This window comes from Giraffa tippelskirchi, chromosome 2, assembly GCF_054371585.1.
Source record: "Giraffa tippelskirchi isolate mGirTip1 chromosome 2, T2T-mGirTip1v1.2.pri, whole genome shotgun sequence".
In the NCBI taxonomy this organism is placed as follows: domain Eukaryota; kingdom Metazoa; phylum Chordata; class Mammalia; order Artiodactyla; family Giraffidae; genus Giraffa; species Giraffa tippelskirchi.
This window is the reverse complement of record NC_137276.1, coordinates 164,058,909-164,085,818: the sequence shown is the minus strand read 5'-3', so window position 1 is coordinate 164,085,818 and position 26,910 is coordinate 164,058,909. Positions and strand designations below refer to the sequence as shown.

Below are 26,910 nucleotides of genomic sequence, written 5' to 3'. Positions count from 1 at the left end.
ACCATTCCCAACCGATTCCCGTTTAAGTATCTTTCTGAAATCTCTTCTGCTATGACACAGTGTATATGTGTATAAAGGGTGGGAGTGACTATCAGGTTATAACTACAATGTCTGGTAAGTTAAAACTGTCTCAAGCTTCTTCTATTAGATATATTTTTTTAAAACACTAAGTGACGCAACCAATAAGTAGCACCTTCTACAAAGGGCTGTAAAAGAGGAGGAAGTAGTGAAACTCACTTCAATTTCATCTGCATCACTAACAGTCCTCATGAAAGGGAATAAGTAGAAAATAAACCCAAGCTAAAACATCACTTGAATCATCCACAGCATGGTATCATTCCCAGTTGGCCAGTCTTGGCCTCCAATGTACAAAAATCGTTGAGCTGGACAGCTAAATACATTAAAGCTTCTCCTCTGTGGCATTCTAGTCACCACTGTTGATCTCTCCAGGTCATCCCGTCTTCTCCATGATGATCATCTGTTCACCACAGATTACTGCACCAAATTTTATTCTCAACCAGTACGTTTTTACTAGCAATTCTCTGTATTTACAGAATCATTAAATATTAAGATTGAAAAGGACCCTGAAGGTTAGTTACTTTATTCTCAGTAGAATCTTTTCTGTCTCTATCTTCAGTTCCCTTTCTAAGCCTTGTTTCTACCCTCTTCAAAGCTTCCCCCTTACTCAGTGTCTATTCCTAACAGTTTTTCCCATCATAAACCCCTATATCCTCACTGCCTTTCTAAATATTACTGTCCCTATTTCAATATATAAGTATTGGTTCTCCCAACTGAGGACCTGAGTTTCAGTCTTCAGTTAAAACTACTCCAATTTTATTTGGGAAGCCTTCTTCAGTTAAGTCAATCTGGTAGGGGATGTGCCCCAGCCCCAGATCTTCCGAATTGCATCTTGGTATTTCCAAATAGTCCCCTCACTGTAGAATCATGACATTTTAGACCAGAAGGAAAACTCAGAAATAATCTGGTCCAATGTTTTTCCAACTTTTTACTACATTTTAAGATACATGAAATTCATTTTGTATCATAACCTCACACACACATAACTGAAACAAGTTTCATGAAATAATACTATTATTATGTGAAAATTTCAAGTCTATTTCTTTTTTTTGTAAATTTCAGGTTCCCTCCACTAAATGGACTACACAACCCAATAACAGGACAGACCCACAGTTTAGGAAACATTAATCTAATCCAAACTTCCCACTCACGAAGGAAGAAACTGTAGCTCAATGGTGAGGTAAGCTTCCCAACCACGAGAAGTCTGTCCATCAGATTAAACTCGGGGTCTGTCTAACCTTCTCCACCCAATCACCACACCCCTACTCAAACAAAACGCTACAGTAGTACCCTGTCCAGTCACTGATCCACAGTCTTCTCCAACTCAGCCCGCTCAAAGTTACTGCTCCTTGGTCAGAGTACCCTCGCAGCTGCTACTTCATGTTCCCTTAGGTCAGAGTCCCCTCCATCGATCAGTCTCCTCCGAGTCGTTGGCCCTTGGTCAGTTCCCCGCTGTCACTGCCTCATACTTCCTCGGTCACAGTCCCCACGCAGCCTCTGCCTTGTGTTCTCCAAGGTCAGAGCCCCTTACTATTCACTGCTGCTGGGTCACAGACCCCTCGCAAGCAGCTGCGTCTCAGCCACAGTCCCCTCGTTGTCAATGCCCCTGGGTCACAGTAGCCTCGCAGTCGTAGCCTCACGCTCCCCTCGCTGTCACTGACCCACTCTTCTTTCAGTCACTCCTCCAGGCGGTCCCAGCACCAGTTTCTCCTCTCAAACAGAGCCGTAAGGATATACACACACTCGGTCCTTACCCGCAGCTCACGTTTCCCTGGCCCCTGGCCACTGTCCCGTCGAATTTCTCCAGGGCGCCGCGTCACGGACAAGCGAAATTGAAGAGGTTGCGGGGAGACGCCCGGGAAAGGCAGCTGACGGAAGCACGGACCGGAAATCCCGCCTATTGCCCGCCCTCTTATCACTCCGACCACGACTTCTCTTCGAAAACCACTTCTGACACAGTGGTTCCGCCTCCATAGAGGCCCCAGGGGGCGGAGTAACTGAGCAGAACTTAACCAAGAGAGAAGATAAAACGGCAAAGGGACACTTACCGTGAGGAATTGGACTATGCGGTGAAGAAACGGCTGTACCTTGTAATAAGACACGGCTGTGACTTGTCACTCTTGCTCGCTGGCAGTCTGTCAAGAAGCGTTAACGTGGTGCCTCGCCTTTTGCCGAGCTCCGGGTTCAGTCCCTCCCAGGCGGACCTGTCCGTTTTAGTCCTTCCTGCTCTACCCCAGCGCCTGACGCGGTGCCAGGCACTCGTATACCAGCACATTCACAATGCAGATGGCCGCGACACCTTCCAACTTCGACACCCCCTACCTCCACACTATGGTCTGCAACTGCTTCACAAAGCGCCAACCTTTCCCTACTGGGTGACGTCTTCGCCAACCAAGTCTTGTGAAAAGCCCTCTGTGTTCCCGTTGTTTCTAACCCAGGTTGGCTCACCAAGAGATGATCCCTCGGTATCAACTGGGGGCCATTTGAGCCGGAACAATTCAAGGGTGGCCACTGGTAGGAAATCACACAGAGGGTGACTGGTGAAAAGAAATGTTTTCCTTTGCTAGAAAGAAACTAGCAAACCCCTTTGGAGGAGTCCCTTGAAGATGGGCTTCCCTGGTGGCTGAGACAATAAACAATCTGCCTGCAATGCAAGAGACCCAGGTTCCATCACTGGGTGGGGAAGATTCCCTGGAGAAGGGAATGGCAACCCACTCCAGTATTCTTGCCTGGACAATTCCATGGGCAGAGGAGCCTGGTTGGCTACACTCCATGGGGTGGAAGAGTGGACAGGACTGAGTGACTAACACTTTCACTTTCAACAAGGCAAGTAAATAGCCAATGTTACGGAATAAGTATGTAAAAGAACTTTTCCATGTATTTACTTATTTTTATTTACATGCTTATCTTGAAAGCGGCTGAGAAGAAATATGGTGGGTAAGCAGCTGCTGAGGAGCTACTAGGGGAAAATAAAAGATTTATATTGTGACCCTTCCCTTTTGAGTTTCAAATAGTTATTTGAACAGGGCAGATAGATTAAGGTGCTTGAAATAAGGACAGCTAGCTGGAGAAGACATCTAAGGGGAAGATTACTACAAAGACAGTGGAAGTTGGGATAGTACTATCATAACCGCTCAGTCTTAAGGGAAGCTAATTTCATATACAGCCTGGAAACTCTTCGATCGTGACACTGGACAAACCCTGGATAAAACAAATACAGGTTTAAACTAACAAGCTGTGGAAGGTGTAGAGTGGCAAGAGCTGAGTAAAAATACTAGGTGAAAGATAAAGGCAATAATTTAAAATGCAGGAAAAAAAGTTTATGCACAAATAAATTAATCTCGGAGTTAATTATAGTGAAAAATTAGAAATAATCAATCCCACAATAAGGACAAGGCAAAAATAACCAATGGCATATAACCTAATGGATTTGCAACTATTAATGTAGGCTGATGAAAATTATAATCAAATAAAATGATATAAAAATTGTACATGACATTATAAGTGAAAAATCAGGTTACAAAACTGTATATATGATGTTTTTAACCCTGAAAATAAAAAAACTCTGGTTTTGTTTGAACAATTTCATTATGGATTATCCCTAGTTTTTTCTATACCTTCTAAATGTAGTAACATGTTATAATGAAATTGAAACATTAAAATAAGACCTACAACTCAACAGATTCAGTTGCCAAACTGTCCACTTTATTTTGTCAAGATATTTAATAATGTAAAAAGGTTCATATTTCTTCAGAGTCATATCTTTTTCCAGCCTTCAAAGATTCAATAGTAGAAACAGCCAAATGCTGCTACAACACAGAATAAACTGTCCTAAAAAAAAATCAAAAAACAGAAAGCAAACACGAATCCATTGTTAGTATTTCAGTTATAACCAAAGGACAGCACAGATGTGAAATTAACATCATCTCAGATCTTTACCAGTTTTCAATCATGAAGACTTTCCTTTCTTCAAGAAACAGGTTTTCCAGAGTATAGCTATAGATTTTCTTGCCTCAGGATAGCTACAAAGTTGCTAACTAAAAGGGTAGGATGGTTAAATAATAGATTTTCTGAATTAGGAAACATAATGCAAGCTAATGTACTTTATGTAATGTATATTCTCAAAATAAGTATTCCCATTTTTCCTGATTTATCAAAGAAATAATATAATTAAAATGCTTTGAGTGTCTTAAAGTATATAAATTACCAAATCCAAGCATATTATAGTATCACAGATAATGAAAATACAGCACCTTGTTATAAATTCTGGATAAGGACAAATGATGTCTGGTTGTTCTTAATTGATAAAATATATTTGTCCACCTTTTAACTCAGAATCTCAAAATGTGCTCCATATCCTAATAAATTTGTTAAAACACGTTTTAGGTACTTATTAGAGGAGTTCAACGTGCCTCAGTACCTCCTAACCCATCAACCTCACCTCAAGCCTGGCAATGATGCAAGAGAATATGAGTTCAAGTACGGGATTATTAACCAAAAGCAAATTCTTCAGTTAGCCCAGTTCCCTGGCTCCTTGGGTGGGATTATTGTGTTCTAAAATAGTGCTATCTGGCACCTAACTGCTGAACAACCATAGACAGGAGGACACTGGAACCCACCGAAAAAAAGGTACCCCATGTCAAAAACAAAGAAGAAGCTGTAGAGATGAAATGAGAATCCAAGTTCTTGTTTCTGGAGCTGAAGAATGAACTTCATGAACACGCAAACACTCAGGGTAGCAAGCAAACAGGATTTATTAAAGAGAAGGAAAGTACAAAGCTCTCAGCATAGACACTGAGAGGGAGTAGAGAGGCACCCAAAAGTGGGACTTAGAGCAGTATTTATATCCTTAATCTGTACATTTTTGGTTGGCTCCTGTCCTTAAAATACATCATTTTTAACTAATTAGTTTAAAGGTCAAGATGCTTAACATCTTTATGGTTTCTCTTGATCCTTGGATTAATTTGCCACCCTTTTTAATGTCCCCTGGCCCTTTTACAATTGACCAGATGTACAGGCTTAAGATTAATAATCATCAGTTGTGTTTCACTACAAACAAAGCTAGTGGAGGTGACGGAATTCCAGTTGAGTTATTTCAAATCCTAAAAGATGATGCTGTTAAAGTGCTGCACTCAATATGCCAGCAAATTTGGAAAACTCAGCAGTGGCCACAGGACTGGAAAAGGTCAGTTTTCATTCCAATCCCAGAGAAGAGCAATGCCAAAGAATGTTCAAACTACCACACAATTGCACTCATCTCACATGCTAGCAAAGTAATGCTCAAAATTCTCCACGCCAGGCTTCAATAGTTTGTGAACCGTGAACTTACAGATGTTCAAGCTGGATTTAGAAAAGGCAAAGGAACCAGAGATCAAATTGCCACCATCCGTTGGATTATAGGAAAAGCAAGAGAATTCCAGAAAATCATCTATTTCTGCTTTATTGATTACACCAAAACCTTTGACTGTGTGGATCACAACAAACTGTGGAAAATTCTGAAAGAGATGGGGATACCAGACCACCTGACCTGCCTCCTGAGAAATCTGTATGCAGGTCAAGAAGCAACAGTTAGAACTGGACATAGAACAACAGACTGGTTCCAAACTGGGAAAGGAGTACATCAAGGCTGTATATTGTCACCCTGCTTATTTAACTTCTATGCAAAGTACATCATGGGAAATGCTGGGCTGAATGAAGCACAAGCTGGAATCAAGACTGCTAGCAGAAATATCAATAACGTCAGATATGCAGATGACACCACCCTTATGGCAGAAAGTGAAGAACTAAAGAGCCTCTTGATGAAAGTGAAAGAGGAGAGTGAAAAAGTTGGCTTAAAAGTTAACATTCATAAAACTAAGATCATGGCATCTGGTCCCATCATTTCACAGTAAGTAGATCAGGAAACAATGGAAACAGTGAGACACTTTATTTTCGGGGGCTCCAAAATCACTGCAGATGGTGACTGCAGCCATGAAATTAAAAGACGCTTGCCCCTTGGAAGAAAAGCTACGACCAACCTAGACAGCATATTAAAAAGAGACATTACTTTGTCAACAAAGGTCCATCTAGTCAAAGCTATGGTTTTTCCAGTAGTCATGTATGGATGTGAGAGATGGACTATAAAGAAAGCTGAGTGCCCAAGAATTGATGGTTTTGAACTGTGGTGTTGGAGAAGACTCTTGAGAGTCCCTTGGACTGCAAGGAGACTCAACCAGTCCATCCTAAAGGAAATTAGTTCTGAATATTCATTGGAAAGACTCATGCTGAAGCTGAAACTCCAATACTTTGGCCACCTGATGTGAAGAACTGACTCATTTGAAAAGACCTTGATGCTGGCAAAGATTGAAGGTGGGAGGAGAAGGGGACAACAGAGGATGAGATGGTTGGATGGCATCACTGACTCGATGGACATGAGTTTGAGTAAACTCCAGGAGTTGGTGATGGACAGGGGGGCCTGGCGTGCTACAGTCCATGGGGTTGCAAAGAGTCAGACACAACTAAGCAACTGAGCAACTGAACTGACTTTGATGTATGGGCTTAAGGTTAATGATCATCAGTTGTTTTTCCCTCAAGCATATGGAACAGAAGTTAGTTACTGCCCTTCCCTGGATCTGAGAGCTGAAAATTTATCACACCAAGCACACATTCCAGGAATTGGGAGAAAGGGTATAACTTTAGGCTAATGGAATCAGATGTTTATGGAAACAAGACTGAGGTCTCAGAGTCCTACACTCACTGCCTAGCAATTTCTACCTCAGCTAGATGGTAGGAAGGGCACAATCATTATAAAATCAAATCCCATACTCACCAGGTGGGTGACTCACAAACTGGAGAACAATAATACCAAAAAAGTTCTCCCACTGTTGTCAAGGTTCTGAACCCCACGTCAGGCTTACCAGCTTTCAGATCCGACAAAGGAACTAGGAATCCCCAGGGAATTTGACCTCAAGACCAGTGGCATCTTATTATAGGACTTCCACAGGACTGGGGAAAACAGAGACACCAGTCTTGGAAGGCACAAACAAGATCTTGTGTGCACCAAGACCCAGAGGAAAGGAGCAGAGACCCCACAGGAGACTGCTAGTGTTGGAGGGTCTCCTGTGGAGGCATGGGTTTGAAGAAGCTCACCACAGGGATGGGGGCACTGAAAGCAGCAGGCAGGGAAGGTCCCCCTTGGTGTAAACCTTCTTGGAGTTCACCATTAACCCTACCATAGAGCCCACAGACCCCAGGGCTGGGTTGCCTCAGGCCAAACAACTACTAGGGCGGGAGGGCAATCTCACTCAGCAGCCGATAATTGGATTAAAGCTTTACCAAGCAAGGCTCTGTCTCACCAGAGCAAGACCCAGTTTTTCCCACTGCCAGCCCCTCCCATCAAAAAGCTTACACAAACCTCTTCGCCTCCTCCATCAGAGGGCAGACAGAAGAACCAAGAAGAACCACAAACCCAGAGAAGTTAAAACAAAAACCACATTACATAAAGTTAATCAGGATGAAAAAGCAGAAAGTTTTGTCCCAGATGAAGGGACAAGATCAAAACCCAGAAAAACAACTAAATGAAGTGGACATAGGCAACATTCCAGAAAAAGAATTCAGAATAATGATAGTCAAGATGATCCAGGATCTCAGGAAAACAATGGAGAAAATGCAAGAAATGTTTACCAAAGACCAAGAAGAACTAAAGAACAAACGAACAGAGATGAACAATATACTAGAAGGAACCAACAGCAGAATAACTGAGGCAGAAGAATAAATAAATGACTCGGAGGACAGAATGGTGGAAATCTCTGCCACAGAACAAAATATAGAAAAAAGAATGAGAAGAAATGAAGACAGTCTAACAGACCTCTGGGACAACAGCAAACGCAGCAACATTCATGTTATAGGGGTCCCAGAAGGAGAAGAAAGAGAAAAAGGACCTGAGAAAACATTCGAAGAGATAACAGCTGAAAACTTCCATAACATGGGAAAGGAAATAGTCAACCAGACCCAGAAAGCACAGTGAGTCCCAGGTAGGATAAACTCAAGGAGGAACACACCAAGACACATAGTAATCAAACTGACAAAAATTAAAGACAAAGATAAAATAATAAAAGCAACAAAAGAAAAATGACAAATAACATACAAGGGAACTCCCATTAGGCTATCAGCTGATTTCTCAGCAAAAACTCTACAAGCCAGAAGGGAATGGCACGATATATTTAAAGTGATGAAAGGGAAGAACCTACAACCAAGAAGACTACCCAGCAAGCCTCTCATCCAGATTTGATGGGGAAACCAAAAGCTTTCCAGCAAAAGTTAAGAGAATTCAGCACCACCAAACCAGCTTTACAACAAACGCTAAAGGAACTTCTCTAGGCAGGAAACACAGAGAAGGCAAAGACCTACAGAAAATAAACCTAAAACAATTAAGAAAATGGTAATAGGATTAACTGCACTAACCAAAAGACACAGACTTGCAGATGAAAACATGTGCATGTATGTACTTCTACTTACCACATCACTCTGCTTGAACCCCCCAAATTGTATGTAATTATTTTATATTGTTAGGTTAATCATGTTGCCATTATGGCTGGCTTTTATTTTTTGTCTGGCTACTGACTGTAAAAACTGATAAACATCTTTTACTATTGTGTTTATGTAACTATTACTCACTTAATACCATTGTATCATGATTGGTCAACAGGAAAATAATAGCACTCTATATCCTGTAATCACTTTTTAAAATCCAGATGCATATCAGAAATACCTTGGAATTTTTTAAAAAATACAAATGCCCAGGTATTGCTTTTTCTTTCTCCAGAGCTCCAAATATGTTTCTAATGAGCAGTCATGTTTAAAAACAATTGGACTATATGATTATCTTTATTTCTATCTAGTTTGCTTGACTTTTTCTATTTCATATTCAGCACTCCCATTTCATTTAGTTTATGTTTACCAATTACTCCATTTCCTTTTTTCTTCTGATGTTCTTTCTCAAGCATAGTAGAAAAGCTTTTGTATACTTACATATAAATAATATGTATAATATATGTATTTTAGAAAACTTATGAATTTTTGCTTAACTAAAAAATTTATGACATTTTGATTCCACTTGTTTGACTTAGTATGAATAGAATGCCAGATTCCTAATTTAAATAAATAGATATGCAACAAGCAACAAATGTTTACTGTATAGCACAGGGAACTATAGTCAATATCTTGTAATAACCTATAATGTCAAATAATTTAAAAAATAATATATGTGTATATGTATAACTGAATCACCTTGCTGTGCATCTGAAACATTGTAAGTCAATCATACTTTAATAAAATATGTATTGCTAAAATAAAATATAATAAAATAGTACTGTCTGTGGTGAGGATCACCTATCTTTTGTTTGTTTTAATTTCCAATCCCTTATGAATGATACTTTCATAAAATACAATAAAAATTATTAACTAAGGAAATGAAATGAAAAAAGAAACACACAAATACAACCTAAACTTCTTATTAATTAGATTCAATGAACATAAAATTACTCTGTCAAATTCCATGAGAGTTTCTAAACCCTTACACATAATTTATGTACTTATCTTTTTGAAGACCTATACCAAACAATTCGTAGACTGGCACTGGTCTTACAGACCCCACCTTTGATTGGCACTGTTCTTCCAGTGCCACCCAGAGTTCTTCACAGGAATTGAGCCCTGGCTATCCACAGTAATCAGTTCAATAATACATGCTTTTCTCTCCCCTCTCTCATTTCCTCAACTCCTACTGGCCCTTCCTGGGATTTTCTCCCAAATAAACAAAATATTTTAAGCACTGAAAAATGAAGCCTAAATAAACACTCAATAAACTGAACTAAAGATATAGTAGACTAAGTCAGCAACCTAGACCAGGCTCTCAAAAATGACTTTTAGACACTTACCCCATTAATCCTATATTCTAAATCCAGATCCTGATCATCTTTACCAAGTAACAATTAATAACTATAATTTTAAATTGCATATTGGTTAATATGAGTATTGTCTAGTCTCCATGGATTTATAAGCTCTTGACAAGCTGAAATCATGACTGTCTTATTCACCATTTTATTCCTAGCAATAAAGGAATTGAGTTATGGGTTATCCCCTACGTTCTTCTCTACTTTCTAAATGTAATAACAGATTATAACAAAATCAAACATTAAAATATAAGGCACATAGTAGGAGCTCAGGATTATTTGTTGAATGAATTGTATCATATAAGGACTCAGGGAAATATGCAGTTTTCAAAGAGCAGGGAAAACTACCACCTGAGTTTGACCCTTCCCCCAGAGAGCTGATACATGAAGATTTGCATAGTACTTCCCACTGCCCTGGTGGCTCAGACGGTAAAGAATCTACCTGCAATGCGGGAGACCTGGGTTCCAGGGTTCAATCCAGAGGTCAGGAAGAGCCCCTGTAGAAGGGAATGGCTACCCACTCCAGTATTCTTGCCTGGAGAATTCCACGGACGAGAAGCCTGGCAGGCTACAGTCCATATGGTCACAAAGAGTCAGACACAGCTGAGCGACTAACCCTTTCCCACTGTCCATCCTTTGATCCCCAGGTTAGTTGAGCATAAAACAAAACTTTGGTAGGACCATAGAATTTTAGAGCTAAAAGGTACCTTAGGATCACCTGCACCAGCAGCTTCTACACCTGGCAGTAAGATAATCATGTGGAGAACTTTTTTAAAGATTCAGATTCCCTGATCCAACCCCTGGCTTATTTGATCAGAATTTATTGAGCAGAGCCCTGGCACCTGTATTTTAAACAAGTTCCTCAAATTATTCTTAGTCACCCACAGCCAGTCTTCAGGAATATCTAGTACAGCTTTCTAATATTACTGATACAATCAGAGAAAAGTTCAATGACTTACCTAAAGTCATTCAATTAGAAAGTTACAGCACTAGAAATGGAACCTCTCTCCCAATTCACTCAATCTAGTTCTTTTCTTCTACTCTACTCTACTTTAAGTCTGACTCTACTAACTCACAACCTGAGAGCATTTGGATAGAAGACAGGATACTTTCTGGAAATAAGCATAAAATAACAACATATGTTTAAAATATACGAAACATTCATGTCAATAATGTCCCAATGTTTAAACGAAACTTCTTTATAAAAATTCCTCTGTGCTTTTGCTTAGTTTTACTAAATAGCTTTAAGATAAAGTAATTAATTTTACTACTGAAAGAAAAACCACCTTTGCTCATGGAATCCCTACCACCCAAATTTCTTTGCAGCTTAACAAACTGCTGTCTGTTAGCACCAAATAAGTAGTATGCTATTTCTACATTCAAACTTGTGAAGAGTTATATCATCAGTAGATATAAGTGTCCTAATCTATAAGCAGCACACTAGGCTTCTGCTTTAATAACACAAATGGACAGTAAAATCATCTTATCTGGAAGTCGTCTCAGACAAATGTCTAAAATGAAAGTGGCCTCAGGAACTTCTCTGGCAGTTCGGTGGTTAAGACTCCACACTGCCAATGCAGGAGGCATGGGTTTAATCCCTAGTTGGGGAACTAAAATCCCACATGCTGTGAGGCCAAAATAAACAAATAAAGTGTCCCCACATCTTAACAAATATTAAGGGATTTGATCTGGAATGCCCACGTGCCCTTAAGATAGGCAAAAAAGGTTTCCAATAGACTTACATTCATGAAAACATCATGAGTACAGTTGTCAGTGTCAGCATCCCAGAAACAGCGAGCAGCCATGCTAAAAAGTCAAAGAGTAGAGAATTATCAACAAATAACAAGGATCTGAACTACATATATCTGCCATAAGCAAAAGTTTCACATGATACATTCTTACATATCAGTGCTTCCAAATCTTTTCACAGAATAAGATGACATACAGAAAATCATATTTGTATAGCAGAAGATCCTGGGTACACTAGAAGGGACTGGAGTCAGATGAGGCTGCTCGCAGCTGGAGGTTAACGGGCCCAGGGATCTAGCAGCCTCCGACTCTGACTGGCTGCCTGAGGGCTGAAGAGGTAGATACCTTGAAGTCTTTGGCAGTCAGGGTAGAAAGCTCTGTTAAGGATTATTTCAGGTCAGACTTTTAGAGGAAATAATACCTAGACTTATGGCTAAAATGGGCTCAATTCCTGCACAATTATATGAGAAAGTAGGTCTGGAAAGGACCAAACAAATTATTTAGTCCAACCTGTTCTAGGAACTAGAGATCAAATTGCCAACATGCGCTAGATCATCAAAAAAGCAAGAGAGTTCCAGAAAAACATCTATTTCTGCTTTATTGACTATGCCAAAGCTTTTGACTGTGTGGATCACAATAAACTGTGGAAAATTCTGAAAGAGATGGGAATACCAGACCACCTGACCTGCCTCTTGAGAAACCTGTATGCAGGTCAGGAAGCAACAGTTAGAACTGGACATGGAACAACAGACTGGTTCCAGATAGGAAAAGGAGTACGTCAAGGCTGTATATTGTCACCCTGCTTATTTAACTTATATGCAGAGGACATCATGAGAAGTGCTGGGCTGGAGGAAGCACAAGCTGGAATCAAGATTACCGGGAGAAATATCAATAATGTCAGATATGCAGATGACACTAGCCTTATGGCAGAAAGTGAGGAAGAGCTAAAGAGCCTCTTGATGAAAGTGAAAGAGGAGAATGAAAAAGTTGGCTTAAAGCTCAATATTCAGAAAACTAAGATCATGGCATCTGGTCCCATCACTTCATGGCAAATAGATGCGGAAATGGCGGAAACAGCAGCAGACTTTATTTTGGGGGGCTCCAAAATCACTGCAGATGGTGACTGCAGCCATGAAATTAAAAGACGCTTGCTCCTTGGAAGAAAAGCTATGACCAACCTAGACAGCATATTAAAAAGAAGAGACATTACTTTGTCAACAAAGGTCCATCTAGTCAAGGCTATGGTTTTTCCAGTAGTCATGTATGGATGTGAGAGATGGACTATAAAGAAAGTGAGCGCCGAAGAACTGATGATTTTGAACTGTGGTGTTGGAGAAGATGCTTGAGAGTCCCTTGGACTGCAAGGAGATCCAATTAGTCCATCCTAAAGGAAATTAGTTCTGAATATTCATTGGAAGGACTGATGTTGAAGCTGAAACTCCAATACTTTGGCCACCTGATGTGAAGAACTGACTCATTTGAAAAGACCTTGATGCTGGCAGAGACTGAAGGTGGGAGGAGAAGGGGACGACAGAGGATGAGACGGTTGGATGGCATCACCGTCTCGATGGGCATGAGTTTGAGTAAACTCTGGGAGTTGGTGATGGACAGGGAGGCCTGGCATGCTGCAGTCCATGGGGTTGCAAAGAGTCAGACATAACTGAGTGACTGAACTGATCACTGTATAGGAACCTAGAGAAGAAAGGGACAATTCTAAACTAAAATTCAATCTTCTAACTAATTCTATCCAGTATTATCTCTACAGGATGCTATGCTACCTCTAAATTCTAAAATTAGCCATTCTCCTCTCCCCAGTTAATGGATAAGAAAAAATGTCAGTCAAAATAAAAGTCTATTTGAAAATGGAAACACATATGAAGAAGTATTAGATTACTAAATGAAATTATGGTATTTCTTAGTAATGAAATTCTGTGCAGCCATTAAAGATTTTTCACAAAAAAACTTTTAAGAACATGAAAAGATATTCACAATATAATAAGTTTAAAAAAGTAATTTTAAATGTTCTATTTTTTATTAAATGTATGAATATGATTCATCATTAACATTTATTGAACACTACTTTGTGCCTCATTGGTCTAAGTGCTTTATATTAACTTACTTAATTCTATGAGATAGGTACTATTAATATACCCATTTAACAAACAGGGAAACTGAGAAATTAAGTAAATTTGTCTAAAGTCATTTATAATATATAGTAAGTGACAAAGCTTGGCTTTGAACCTAAGCAGTTCAGCTTCAAGTCTGTAGAGAAAGATATACACATACCATACTATATTCGTTCAATTTTAAAAGTCTTTTTTTCCCTGAGTTTTACATAGAATAGCTCCCCCCAGCCTAAGATTTCTCACATTCTTAAATCCAAAAAGTTCTACCTATTTCCAAACTGTAAGAGGATGAAATCAAATTAATATACTTAACAGATCAATCAGCAAGTATTTCGGAGAAGGCAATGGCGCCCCACTCCAGTACTCTTGCCTGGAAAATCCCATGGACGGAGGAGCCTCGTAGGCTGCAGTCCATGGGGTCGCTAAGAGTCAGACACGACTGAGCGACTTCACTTTCACTTTTCCCTTTCATGCACTGGAGAAGGAAATGGCAACCCACTCCAGTGTTCTTGCCTGAAGAATCCCAGGGACGGGGGAGCCTGGTGGGCTGCCATCTATGGGGTCGCACAGAGTCGGACACGACTGAAGCGACTTAGCAGCAGTAGCAGCAACAAGTATTTATTTAGCAAGTATCATGTGTCCAAAAGAGTAAAGCCTGGCTTTGTCCTCAAACAATTCTCAACTTAATTCAGTGAAAAAAAATTAATACTCATCAAAAGAATAAGATAATGTATTGTTGGTGCTGATTTATAGGTTATTTAGGATTAAAAGGGATTATATTGTCTATCTAGGCCAAGCCTCCAAGTCCAAGTTGCACAATAGTTGAATTAAATCTGTAGAAGTGCTGAAGAATTTTAGAGAATTTAGAGAGGACAAAACCCCAAAGATTTCATGAAGAAAGCAGTACTTAAGCTGAGTAGAACCAAGTGAAAGCACAAATATAAAAATGTATTTAACCAGTATTTGTTGAGTATTATATATAAGCAAAGTGCTAGGTGTAAATGATACACAGATGCACAAAACAAAATCCTTACTTTCGAATTGCAGTCTCTTTACACAATTTCCAAAAAAAAGGAACCAGAGCTCCTTGGAAAAATGGTCTGTTCTAAGACTGTGGCTGAAAATGTACAAGATACACCTGGGACACTTGGGTCATTTCAAAACCCTTGGCTATACCAAAAAGAATGTTATATTCATTTAACCATATATACATATACACATTTATATATATTTATGTATATATATTTATAAAATTATGTCAAAAGACTTAGAAGAAATATGATGGAACAGTTTGTAGGAGGCCAAATGCTCCCACTAAGTCAATTAGAAAAAATAAATAAAATGGATCAGAGAGCTGCTGAAGGAAATAAAGACTAGGGGAGCCAAAATTCCAGAGAAAGGTGAACCACATGAAGTAAGCTAAAACTCTGAACCAAAGTTCTCGCTGGGGCACTTGCCAACTCTAAGCACAGATCTAGAGGTTGAGAGCCCGGGCTTTGTCCAGGAAAAGGACCAATTACTGAGAGAAAAAGAAATCAGCAGGACTGCTGGCAGTCTTGCAGGGCTGGGGAGTTGGGGGTGGCATAAAACTGGAGATTTGAAGGGACCAAGATCCCTGTGAAAAAGGAGAGAGTAGAACTGAGCCTGTCACATGGTAGGTTTCCCCTCAAGACATGTGTTAAATTCTGAAACTGTGCACGTAGGAAAATAAAATGCTAAACGTGGTAGGCAAAATAATGGCCAAATATATCTACGTCCTAAGCCCCAGAACCTGTCAATGCAATATTACATGGCAAAATGGTTTTACAGATGTATAACTAAGGATATTGAGATGGAGAGATTATCCAGAGTCCTTATAAAAGAAAGAGGGAGGCAGGAGGGTCAGGGCCAGAGAGACATTTGAAGACGCAATGCTACTGGCATTGAAGATGGAGGAACAGCTTTGAGCTGAGGAATGCAGGTGGCCTCTAGAAGATGGAATAGGCAAGGGAGTGAACCCTCCCCCAGAGCCTCCAAGAGGAATATAGCCCTGCCAACACCTTGATTTTAGCTCAACAAAACCCATTCTGAATGTAGGATCTCCAGAACTGTAAAAGAACACATTTTTGCTTTTCTAGGAAACTAATTCATTACAGAAAAAGCCTTTGGAATGAAGAGGAGTTTAACACTGAGAAGAAAAGGACTAAAAGTCAGTAGATCGGGTTCCAATGAACACTCCAGGTTCTTGGTTGAAAGATCTGGAGGGCTACGTTCAAGAAAGAAGGGTGAGGTGAAGATGGAGAAAGCCTTATCAAAACAGTAACAACCCAACCTCAACTCAGCTCAGTATCTGATTGGATTAAGGTAAGTAGACCATATTCTACATGAATAACAAAGGAAAGGTAAACCTTTTCTGGAGGTAAATAATATTATCTGCAAGTTTTACAATTTTTTAACACAATATCCAGGATTCAAAGTAGGCATGCCAAGAGACAGAGCCATATGAAAGATTAATAAGACAAAAAATAGTCAAAGAAAACAGGCTAACACACAATTCAGAGATAAGGGTAAGCACTGCTAAGACTAAAGTGTAAAAAGAGAGAAGAGAGAGAGGATGGAGAACATAGATTAAAAAATAATTTCACTAGACAATTAGAATCTATGAAAAAAGATTTTAAATGGAAATGCTAGACTTGAAAAATATAATAACAAGTTAGGAATTCAGCTGGTGGGTTTATTAATAACAGATTAGACAGAATAGAAAAGAGGATGAGTGAACTAAGGGACAAGTCAATAGAAAAATATCCAAACTGAAGTACAGAAAACAAAAAAATCAGAAAATAGCATCATAAGAGATATGTCTATTACTGTAAAAAGATCTAAATATTTGTAACTGGAGTCCATAAAGGACAGCAGACAGCAAGGAAGCAGAGGCAATATTTTAAAAGATAATAGCCATATGTAGCACCCAGATCTTAGTATCTAATGCCATTATCCAATAAAATGAAAGGCTCCTTAGAGAAGTGGCTGATTCTAGGGCTGGGGCAGAGAATGGATAAGGTGAGACATCTTATAGTGCCAGTAAATAAGGATGTGCTCAAAAACCCCACAATAGCAGGGTATGTAAAAGGGACCCAGGAGTCAACTGAAAGAATTCCCAATGGCCAAAGCTGGAACAATTTGAGCAATGAAATAAATAAAGAAGAACTGGATTGTAATCCAAATTATAAATTTCCATAGTTCAAACTGAAATAAATAAATGAATGAATAAATAAATAAATGGGAAAGAAGAAACAAATCTTCTATGCTGAAAAATTCCGGATAATTTGTGTAGACACTCTGCCTTCAAGGAGGTGAAGTATAACTGCTTGCTCCTTAAGTGTGGGTGGCACGTAGTGATTTCTTTGTAAAGAGTACAGTATGGAAAAGAAAAGAAAGAGTAACTTTACAGTGGAAAATCTGACAAATACTACTCAGACAGGTGTGAAAGTTATCATCAACAGTAATATGTAATGCTGACAACATGTACCCTGAAATAATATAATGAGAACAGCACTTTACCTCTGTGATCTTCCTCCCCAAAATTTATAATTCTAGGCTTATTACGAGCAGACAAATCCCATTTGAGGGACGTTCTACAAAATACTTAACCCATACCTCTCAAAACTGTCAAAGGTCATCAAAACCAAAGAATATCTGAGAAACTGTCATAGCCAAGAGAAGACTAAAAAGAGACTTGTAATATGGTACCCTAGATAGGATCCTAGACCAGAAAAACGACATTAGGTAAAAACTAAAGAGACTGGAATAATGTATGAACTTTAGTTAATAATAAGGCATCAGTATTGGTTCATTAATTGTGGCAAATGTACCAAACTAATAGAAGATGTTAATAACAGAAGAAACTGGATGTGAAATATTTAAGAACTCTCTGTACTATCTCTGAAACTTTTCTATAAATCTACTATTCTAAGATAAAAGACTTGTTTAAAAAAAAGAAAAAAGAAATGGTTAAGACTTTCCTCAAGCTGATACGAAAAGATTCAAGAGCCTGCAAATTCAAGAAGTCCTAAGAACCTCAAGTAGAATAAATACAAAGAAAACCATATATATCATACTAAAAAGGCAATGAGAAAAACATTTTAAAGTGGCTAGGAAAAAAGACACATCACCTCCAAAGGACCAAAAATAAGACTAAGAGCTGATTTCTCAATAGAAACAACTGAAATCAGAAGAGAGTGTAATCTATAAGTTTAAAGTGCTGAAAATTGGAAGGCATATATGTTTTCCTTCTATCTCTTTCTCTTAAGGAATGTGGATAAATGTAGTATTAAGCCACCTTCAACAATACAGATGAGGACATATCAGTGCAAGACAGGAGAGCCCATACCCTTGACACCAGTGAGGCACCTCACTGGTGTTTTAAGAAGAGAAAAAGAGCCAACTGAATATTTTATAATATTAAGGACCTTCAGTATTTAAATGTGCTATTTTATTATGTTTAAAAAGGCCCTTATATTTTAGAGATAAATATTGTTGTATTTACAGATGAAATGATGACTAGAATTTCCTTCAAAATAATCTGGTGGAGGCAGGGAGAGTAGGTGGAGGTATAAATGAAACAAGATGAGTGTGTGTTGATAACCTTAAAGCTAAGTAACAGACACATGGAAGTTCCTTGGTGTCTGCAGTTTTGCATCTGCCTGAAATTTTAGATGATGAAAGTTTTAACAGGAGGTAAGGGAGGCCTTATATGCCATGCTTTAGAGTTTGACCTGATCACATTTAACAGTCAGTCAGGACAAGTTTGAGGAGTTTATGCTTTACAAGGTTTGAAATAAACTCTACAGAGTTTAAGAAAAGTAAGGGCATATTTCAGGGACACTAGTCTGCTGTGTGAACTGCAGAGAAGAGAGATCAGAGTCTGGAAGTGTTGATAAGGGGAAGCTAAGCAACCCTGGCACCCAGGTTACAGTGTGTGCAATGAGAAAGTCAGGGCTACATAAAAGAGGACTCCACACTCTAAGCAGGGGGACCTGGGTAATACTGTGGGAGACAGAGAAATGAAAATGTCTGACTGATTTAGGAAGAGGAAGGAAAGAGAAATATGGAATTCTATTTGAACACGTTGAATCTGAGGTGACAGAATAATAAAGTATTTCCTAGTTTCTCTGTGGTGAAGAAATCTCCTGAAGCCTTTTGACCAAATGGAAAAGGACACCATGGTAAAGAGTACAGTGACCCTGACACCAGCCAGATACATAGTTTTGGGCAAATCATGCTGAACCTCATAAGTGTCATCATAAAATAAGGGGACTGGACACTGGAAACAATCTGTAGTCCTTTCCCAATCTAACAATCTACAGTGAAAATTCTCAGTGATAGTATCTACAGGGTATTTTTTAAAATTCATCCAGCAAATATTTTCATACTGTCTTACAAAATACTAGACTAGGCACTGTTTATGAAGGAAAACAGGAGATTAACACTTGGGCACAGGAAAAAACAGGAAGTACAGATTTTGAACTTGTCAGTAAGGGAATGACAGTTTGAGATCATGAAAATGAATGACCTCATTGAAAAAGCACAGAGAAGAGCAGTGGAATAAAACCTGAGCCTTGAAGAAAGTTCACAGCTGTGGGGGTGTAGCCAGGAAAGAGGAACCAGTGAGGGAGAGAATAATCAGTTAGAAAAACATCAGAGAAACAAGTTAGGTAACTGACATCAGGACTGGGGAAAAAAAAAACAACAGAATGAACTTTAAGAAACAGGAGCCCAGGCCAATAGCAATAGCTATGAAAATTGTCCCTCAGACAATTTTAAAGAAATTAATTTAGGAGAATGGTAGGACCAAAAACCAGGCAACATATATACATAAGCCTACACTATGTTAGGAGCATATATACATAAACTCTCAAAGGTTTATTAGCCTACAGGTACTATGAAAAGTGAGCTACCCTGTGGAACTTACCCAGATTGTCAACCTCACTGCTCAGCACCAGGATCTCTTCAGTTCACACATGCATTTTATTACACTGTCCTTTCCTCACACCCTTGCAAAGACAGGATCTTCCTGAATTGTCAAGAAGATGAATACCCAGTAAGAAATTTATAAAAATAAAAACAAAAGGAAAAACCAACTACTCACAATACACCTTCTCCTCTTTGTTCTCCAATCACTACTTGTACCACCATTTTATATCGGTCAAATCCCATTTCTGGAAAGATAAACAAAAAAGAAAGTTATATGTAAGCAAATATATGGCACAATTACTTAATGAAGACAAATTTGCCTGATAACAAACAAAACCATTTGGTCTATACACTTAGTGGGTATGATTCTAAGTCTGGGAGTCAGAGAGACTTGAGGACAAATTCTAACAGTAAGCTTAATAAGTGTGTAACTTGAGACAAGTTATTTAACTTTTCAGTTTAAGTCTCCCTCAACTGTTAAATGGGAGTATCACTATCTTCCTCCTGGAAGTGTTGTGAGGTTAGAAGAGACAAGTTTCCTCCTGTCTCTACTCATTTCTCTTCCACAGCAGTCTCTCAATAGGTCTTTGCTTCCTTCCTTTCTCTTTTGCTCTAAGTCGGGTATTGAGGTAGGCCCTGGAGACACAGAAGTAAATAAGACATCCTTCTTGCCTTAAAGAACTCATAGTAGTTGGGAAGGCAAACACAGAAAATAAAATGAAAATGCCATAGAGTAGTAATTCAGAGAGTGGCATGTACAAGGTATATTAGGAGCAAAGAGCTGGGGGGCTCCTGCCTTTGACTGGGCAATGGGGAAGGAATGACCAGAAAAGACTTCTTGGAGGATGTGATAAGTGAGCTGGGTCCTGAAAGATGAGTGAGATTTTATCAAATGAACAATGTCTCCCCATTCTATGGAGGGGCGTAGCACATGCAAAGACATAGTGTGTGGGATCTTTAGAAAACTACAATCTGTTCACTAAGATAGAAAAGAAACCAAAAGATTCTGGAGTATATGGAATGGCCAAGGACAACTCTTCTACCTCACCCAAAACGATACTGCTAAAACAGCAAAATCCTGAAAATTCTCTTCAACACCAAATTTTGGGGACAGAAAACTGAATGGGCATCTTTATCTTCCCTCTTTTCTGACCAAGGAAAAACGGAAACAGTAAAATAAAAAAAAAAGGAAAAGTGAAATAGGCAAAATTGAGACAGAGCCAATTCTTTTTTTATGAAAGTAAAAGCTCCAGGATCATACAGTAAATTAAGTAAATAATCTGAACACTTACAGGTACCCTTCCATTGAGGGACATGAACTTGAATTCAGGATACTCAACAAAGTCTCAGAAGGAGACAGAGCCCAAGTTATTTTTTAAAAACACTGCACACAGCTCAGGTGAGCTTCCTCCTTCTCTATCCATTCCTCTTCCTCCTTTTCTCATACCCATGCTTTAGAAATGTGCTTGAATATTAAATGCCCAGAGCTTAAAACATAGTTCTGAAGGAAAAATAATATAGTCTTAGACACAGTGGGAGGAGGGTAAAAAAAAAGCAAAAAAAAAAAAAAAATCACCAATACCACATCAGAGCAAAAATGAAAAGAAGCTGAATGGTAATAAGGAAAAGGAAAAGAGGAAAAACAAGCCAAAGAACTAGGAAGACAAGAAATTTACTGTTTAAGAGACCAAAAAACTCAACCCAGGAGATAACATAAGTCAAGGAACAAAGAGAAATTCCTCACAGCTGATTCATAATATAAGCTTACAAATTCAATAAAATAAGAACTCAGATTACAAATTCAATAAAATAAGAACTCAATCAGATTACAAATTCAATAAAATAAGGACTCAATCAGATTATAAAACAACAGAAAGATGAAAAGGGAGACTATAGGCCTAGGAAATAAACTAAATACCCGTATTTATCAGTGCAGAACTAATCACTTAAAAATGGCAAGAGACAGGACAGACACAAATGAAAATTGAATTACTGACTTAAGATAATAAGAAGTATATGTCAAAGAAAAAGGAAGAGATTACAGCAAAGATAATAAATGTGGTAGACAGAGGTGATTCAACACATCGATATTTGGTGTCCTGAAGAAGATAATCTAACAAATGGAGCTGGAAATGTACAAGAAGAAAAAAGATACAAGAAAGTTTCTCCAATATGGAAATAATAAAATCCACAGATTAACAGACATAAAATGCTCAGTATCAAGCCATACTCTAGAAAAGCTATTGAGCATCAAGGTTAACAGGATTCTTTCGGCAGAGAACATCAGACTGGCCTCAGATTTCTCCATGATAACATTTAATGCAAGAAGACAGTGAAGCAATTATCTATATGATTCTCAAAAAAAATTAACTCAAAATATTATATTCATCCAAAATATATTTTGGTTTAAAGGCATTCTCAAACATGAAATAATCTAGGGAATAAAGCATTTCTGAGCCTTTCCTGAAAAACCTTACAACAAAATCTTATTAGGTAAGAAATGAACCAGAAAAAAGAACTCAGCAATGGAAATAGCATGGTGAAGGGACTATTTAAATATAGCATAAATGCTACAATGCTACTGGAAATAGTCTGTAGCATATCATTGTTTTTAAAGTATTTATCCATACATACAAAAGGGGCTTCCCAGGTGGTTCAGTGGGTAAAGAATATGCCTGCAATGCAGGAGACCAGGGTTTGATAGCTGGGTCAGGAAGATATCCTGGAGGACGAAATGGCAACCCATTCCAGTATTCTTACCTGGAGAATCTCATGGACAGAGATGCCTGGCAGGCTACAGTTCATGGGGTCACAAAGAGTCAGACACAACTGAAGCAACTAAGCATGCATGCATGCATACATAGAAAAGAGGTCTGGTATGATGTTCATGTAATACTAATAATTCTTCATGGGTGTAGGCATTTGAAGTGATTATTCTAATTTTAATTATCTTTCTATGCTTTAACTTTTTAATAGCAAGCATGTATTTTTTACAATAATTTTAACAGAATTTCATTAAAAATCTGAAAACAATGCTAATATACTAACAGTTAATTTGGATGATGGAATAAAATTGCTATTTTCTTCTTTGTGTTTTTTTATATTTCTAAAAATTAAGACATGTTACTAAAAATAAGAAAATATATAAAAGTATTAAATAGAAACTATCATGGTTAACAGGCTTTTACATAACTTTAAAAAACACATTATGTATATTTTCCAGGTTTATTACAATGAAAATGTATTACGATTACAAAGACATTTCTTCCCTCCAAAAGAATCTTTTAAAAAGGGTAGGTAGGGAGTTTCCTGGTGGCCTAGTTATGATTCCAGGCTTTCACTGACATGGCCTGCGTTCAATCCCCAGCTGGGGAACTAAGATTCCACAAGCCATGAGGTGCGGCCAAAATAAAGTTTTTAAAGGGTAGACAGAAAGGACTTTTCAGATGGCATGACATTATCAACAAAAGAGAGTAAAAGAGATAGAAAGACAAAGAACAAGGAGGAAAAGCATGAGATCAGCCCTGCAGGTGTAGAGTGAGGCGGGAGTGGAGAGCTGAGTAGGGCAAGTGGTTAAGGATTTGGCCAGAGAGATGGACTGAGGTCCATCTGGGAAGATATGATAGGAAGCTGAGGACTTGATATCTCAGCAGATACCAGAAGTTATGGAGGAAAGGAGCCCCTGTACTTTCTGATCTTTCTGCACACTGGGATTTCTTGGATAGTCATTCAGTACAATTAGGTATTTCACACCTTTGCTCTTTCCCACCATATGCAGAAACCTGCATGAGTGAAAGTTACCAAATAATTGAGAAGACGAACACAGAAGAAAAATTTGTGTTTAACAGAATCCACAGCTAAGCTATGTCCCTTGTTTAAAAGTAAAGGAGACAAATTGGTAAAATTGGATTTTGAAGGGAACAAGTCATTTCCAATTACCATCACTATTACCTTTTAACTTATCTTTAATATTTTCTGATAAACGTTTTGTGAGCTGAGGCATTTCTTCTGGAGAGTATTCAGCATTGGCCAGTTCCTCCTTGAGTACAGCATGGATACAGTCTTTAACCACAGAGGGTCTGAACCTAAATGAATCAGTTCAAAACATCTAATTGGTAACTCCAAAATCCTAAACTTAAAGCTGAACTTCACAGCTCAACCTCCCCCAGTTTTTTGTCATTCCAATCATCTGATCCTTCTTTTTCATATTTTTATAAAAGTAATAAAAACAAATTAAGAAAACAAGTCATATTGCAAACTTATATCTCCAGCCTGGACCATTCCCCTAAACTTCAGACCACATATTCCCACCAGTACTCCATCCAGATGACTAGGAGGCAACTCAGATTTAGTACATCCAATACTGAACTTCTGATCATTTCTCACCAAAACTAGGTCATCTCAGTCAATGGTAACTCCATTCTTCCAGTTGCTCAAGCCAAACACCCTGGAGTCAGTGTGGTTGCCTTTCTCACAGCCCTCATCCCATTTAGGAGCACATCTTATCAATTCTATCTTCAAAATAACCTAAAATTCAATCACTCACCAGTCAACTACCACCACCCTGCTCCAAGCTACCACTGCTTCTTTCCTGATTACCATGACCTCCTCACAAGTCTCCGTGTCTGCCTTTGCCCCCAAATCCTGTTCTCAACATAGTAATTAGACTGGTGCTATCAAAATGTGTATCAGATCATGACACTCCTCTGTTTAAAATACCCAAATATGTTCCCCCTCACTCAGAGTAAAAACAACATTCTGTGACTTGCAAGGTCCCATTTGATCTACCCTAGCAAACTCTCTGACCTTGTTTTCTTCTACCTTGCCCCTAGTTCTCTCCACTCAGGCCACACCAGCCTTCTGTATGTTCCTGGACCACACCAGACATGCAAACTTCAGTGCTTCTGCACTTGATGTTAACCTCTGTAAGAAGTTCAGTTCCTCTCTTTATATGCATATCCAGCTCCTTCACTTCTTTCAAGTCTTTATTCAAAAATCTCTTTCCCTAGCCACCCTCTCTAAAACTTCAAACCACCCTCCTACTGTATCACTTTATATATCTCCCTTCCAAGTACTTATTACTGTCTGATACACTATATGGTTCACTTACGTAATTATCTTCTTTGTGGTCCGACCCAACTACAAAACAAGCTCCATACAGCAGAATTTTTTATCTGTTTTGTTCATTGTTATATCCCATTTCTAGAACAGCATTCAGCACACAGTAGACGAATATTTTTTGAAGACATGAATTACTGAATAAATGAAGACAGAGAAAAAAGTCTCCCCTAATTCAGCCACCCTAACAATCCTATTAGCATTTTATTTGCATTTATTACATATTACAACACTAGGTTCCTTTTCTGGGCTAGATAGTCTGTCAGTTGATTTGTTTATCATGTGCCAAGTTACCAGAATGCTTTAAGTTTTGAGCTTATAATGCAGCTTAATAATTGGTAGTACTAGTAGCCCCTTACTGTTTTTTAATAGTATTTTCTTTGATCTCTTGGCTGCTTATTCTCACAGGCAAATTTTGAATCATGGATAAATTTACAGGATTTGATCTGTTCAAAATGTGGTTTTCCTATCAACAAGCATACTATATCTGGCTTTTCCTTTAAGTCCTTTCCACTCTCAGGAAATGTCAAAGGCATTCTGCAAGTCATAAATAATCTCATAGTGTTATTTCTACATAATATATACTTTCTGTTAATCTTGCTCTGTTTTACAACAGAAACACAGGTGAAGGGCATCCTATGTATTTAGAATGTTTAACCAAGATAACAGCATATTTTTTTAATGTCCCTTCTACGCCACCAGGGGCTTCCCAGGTGCGCTAGTGGTGAAGAATCCGCCTGCCAGTCTCTACCTAAGCGACTTGTGTTGGATCCCTAGGTTGGGAAGATCCCCTGGGGGGAGGGCATGGCAACCTACTCAAATATTCTTGCCTGGAGAATCCCATGGACAGAGGAGCCTGGCGTGCTACAGTCCATAGGGTTGCATAGACTCGGACACTACTGAGGTGACTTTACACACGCGCGCTACCCACCAGAAAATTGCTACATGAAATTTTTTATCACATTATAACTAACGTTCCTGGCTTCTAGTATTCACCAAGCACTTGATGTGGGAATCTAATTTCACGTAACAGAGGAGGGGCTTGGGAAAGTCTTAATTTTTTTATCTTGGGAAAATGAAGTTATTGATGGATCCTACAACCCTGACCGTCCTTTACACAAGACTTTGTGCCTTAATTCTTGGAAGGTATCAGGGTGGCAGGCCAAAAGCCTCTGGATACTACTTGGGTAAGACTATAATATGAACACATACAGGTCGCGTGCAGAGGAGTAAGCGCCTTCTGGGCACACTTAGGCAGACATGAACCCTCAAAAATGAACGGCATTCAAAGCAAGCCGTTTGTTTTCTGCCACCTAACCATCTCAATTCCTCTGTGTCCACTTTCTGAAACTCCTAGAGTCAACTACCCCTACTGCACTACTTTAAGGGACTACCTCCAAGCGCTCTAACCCTGCAATCGCTGGTCCGGTACTCTGCCGTTCCCTGCAGCTGGAAGGCCAAGTAGAATAGCACCGCATCCCCTCCCGCCCAGTCCTTCCTTCCCCGGTCACGCCCCTTCCTCCCTCTCAAGTTCCTCCGCCAACACCCGGGCTCCTCCCCTGCCCGCCCCTCCGCATCCTCTATAGTCCCGCCCCCCCCGCGACCGCGCTCCTCCCTGACACTCCAGCTATTAGGCGAGCTCTGCCTGGGGCCGGCAGGAGTTTCGCGGGTCGCCTCCCCCACAACCCGTCTTCTACCCACCTTTGCTGGAAAATGGGCCGCAGAATATAGGTATTTTCCGGCTCCCCAGCGTTCTTCTCAGTCTCAGGCAAGCCGTCAGCTGCAGCAAAGGACGTGTGCGTAGGGAAGGAGGGGGCAACCGACATAACTTCAGCTTCTTGGCCCCGCGTTTTCCGCAAAGAAGGCTGAGTCGGTGGCCGCGGGCAGCTGGTAAGCCGTCTCCAAGGTGACAGCGCCGCCTTTGACCCTGCGTGCAGCGGACCCGCGCTCTGCGCCGT

General features: G+C 39.3%; 2 protein-coding genes and 1 long non-coding RNA gene across 13 annotated transcripts in view; 1 reads left to right on the top strand and 2 right to left on the bottom strand.

Annotated features, from left to right (window-relative positions):
* PCYT1A (phosphate cytidylyltransferase 1A, choline) overlaps positions 1-26,910 on the bottom strand; it is a 74,844-nt gene extending 47,934 nt beyond the window's left edge. For 2 of the 10 annotated variants that reach the window (XM_081571553.1, XM_081571562.1), the window contains exon 1: positions 1,833-1,883. The gene's annotated coding sequence lies outside the window, so the exon portion shown is untranslated. Of the gene's footprint in view, positions 1-237; positions 266-1,368; positions 1,884-2,126; positions 2,410-11,749; positions 11,814-20,009; positions 20,080-23,785; positions 23,920-26,653 lie in introns of those variants that run through there. The other 8 variants (XM_081571560.1, XM_081571558.1, XM_081571556.1 and 5 more) reach the window with 7 other exon arrangements.
* On the top strand, positions 1,742-8,188 carry LOC145538834 (uncharacterized). Its single transcript, XR_014077267.1, has 2 exons — positions 1,742-2,904; positions 4,465-8,188. It is a non-coding gene; the product is annotated as an uncharacterized LOC145538834 (long non-coding RNA).
* Positions 3,762-26,910, bottom strand: DYNLT2B (dynein light chain Tctex-type 2B). Of its 2 annotated transcripts, none has more exons than XM_081571567.1 (5): positions 26,654-26,910; positions 23,786-23,919; positions 20,010-20,079; positions 11,750-11,813; positions 3,762-3,909 (listed from the first exon to the last, which is right to left on the bottom strand). In XM_081571567.1, the coding sequence occupies exons 1-5, from the start codon at positions 26,776-26,778 to the stop codon at positions 3,862-3,864; spliced, it is 441 nt and encodes a 146-aa protein (XP_081427693.1). In that variant the 5' UTR covers positions 26,779-26,910; the 3' UTR covers positions 3,762-3,861. The 2 variants fall into 2 exon arrangements, with proteins under 2 accessions (XP_081427693.1, XP_081427692.1); XM_081571566.1 differs by having other exon boundaries at positions 3,762-3,904.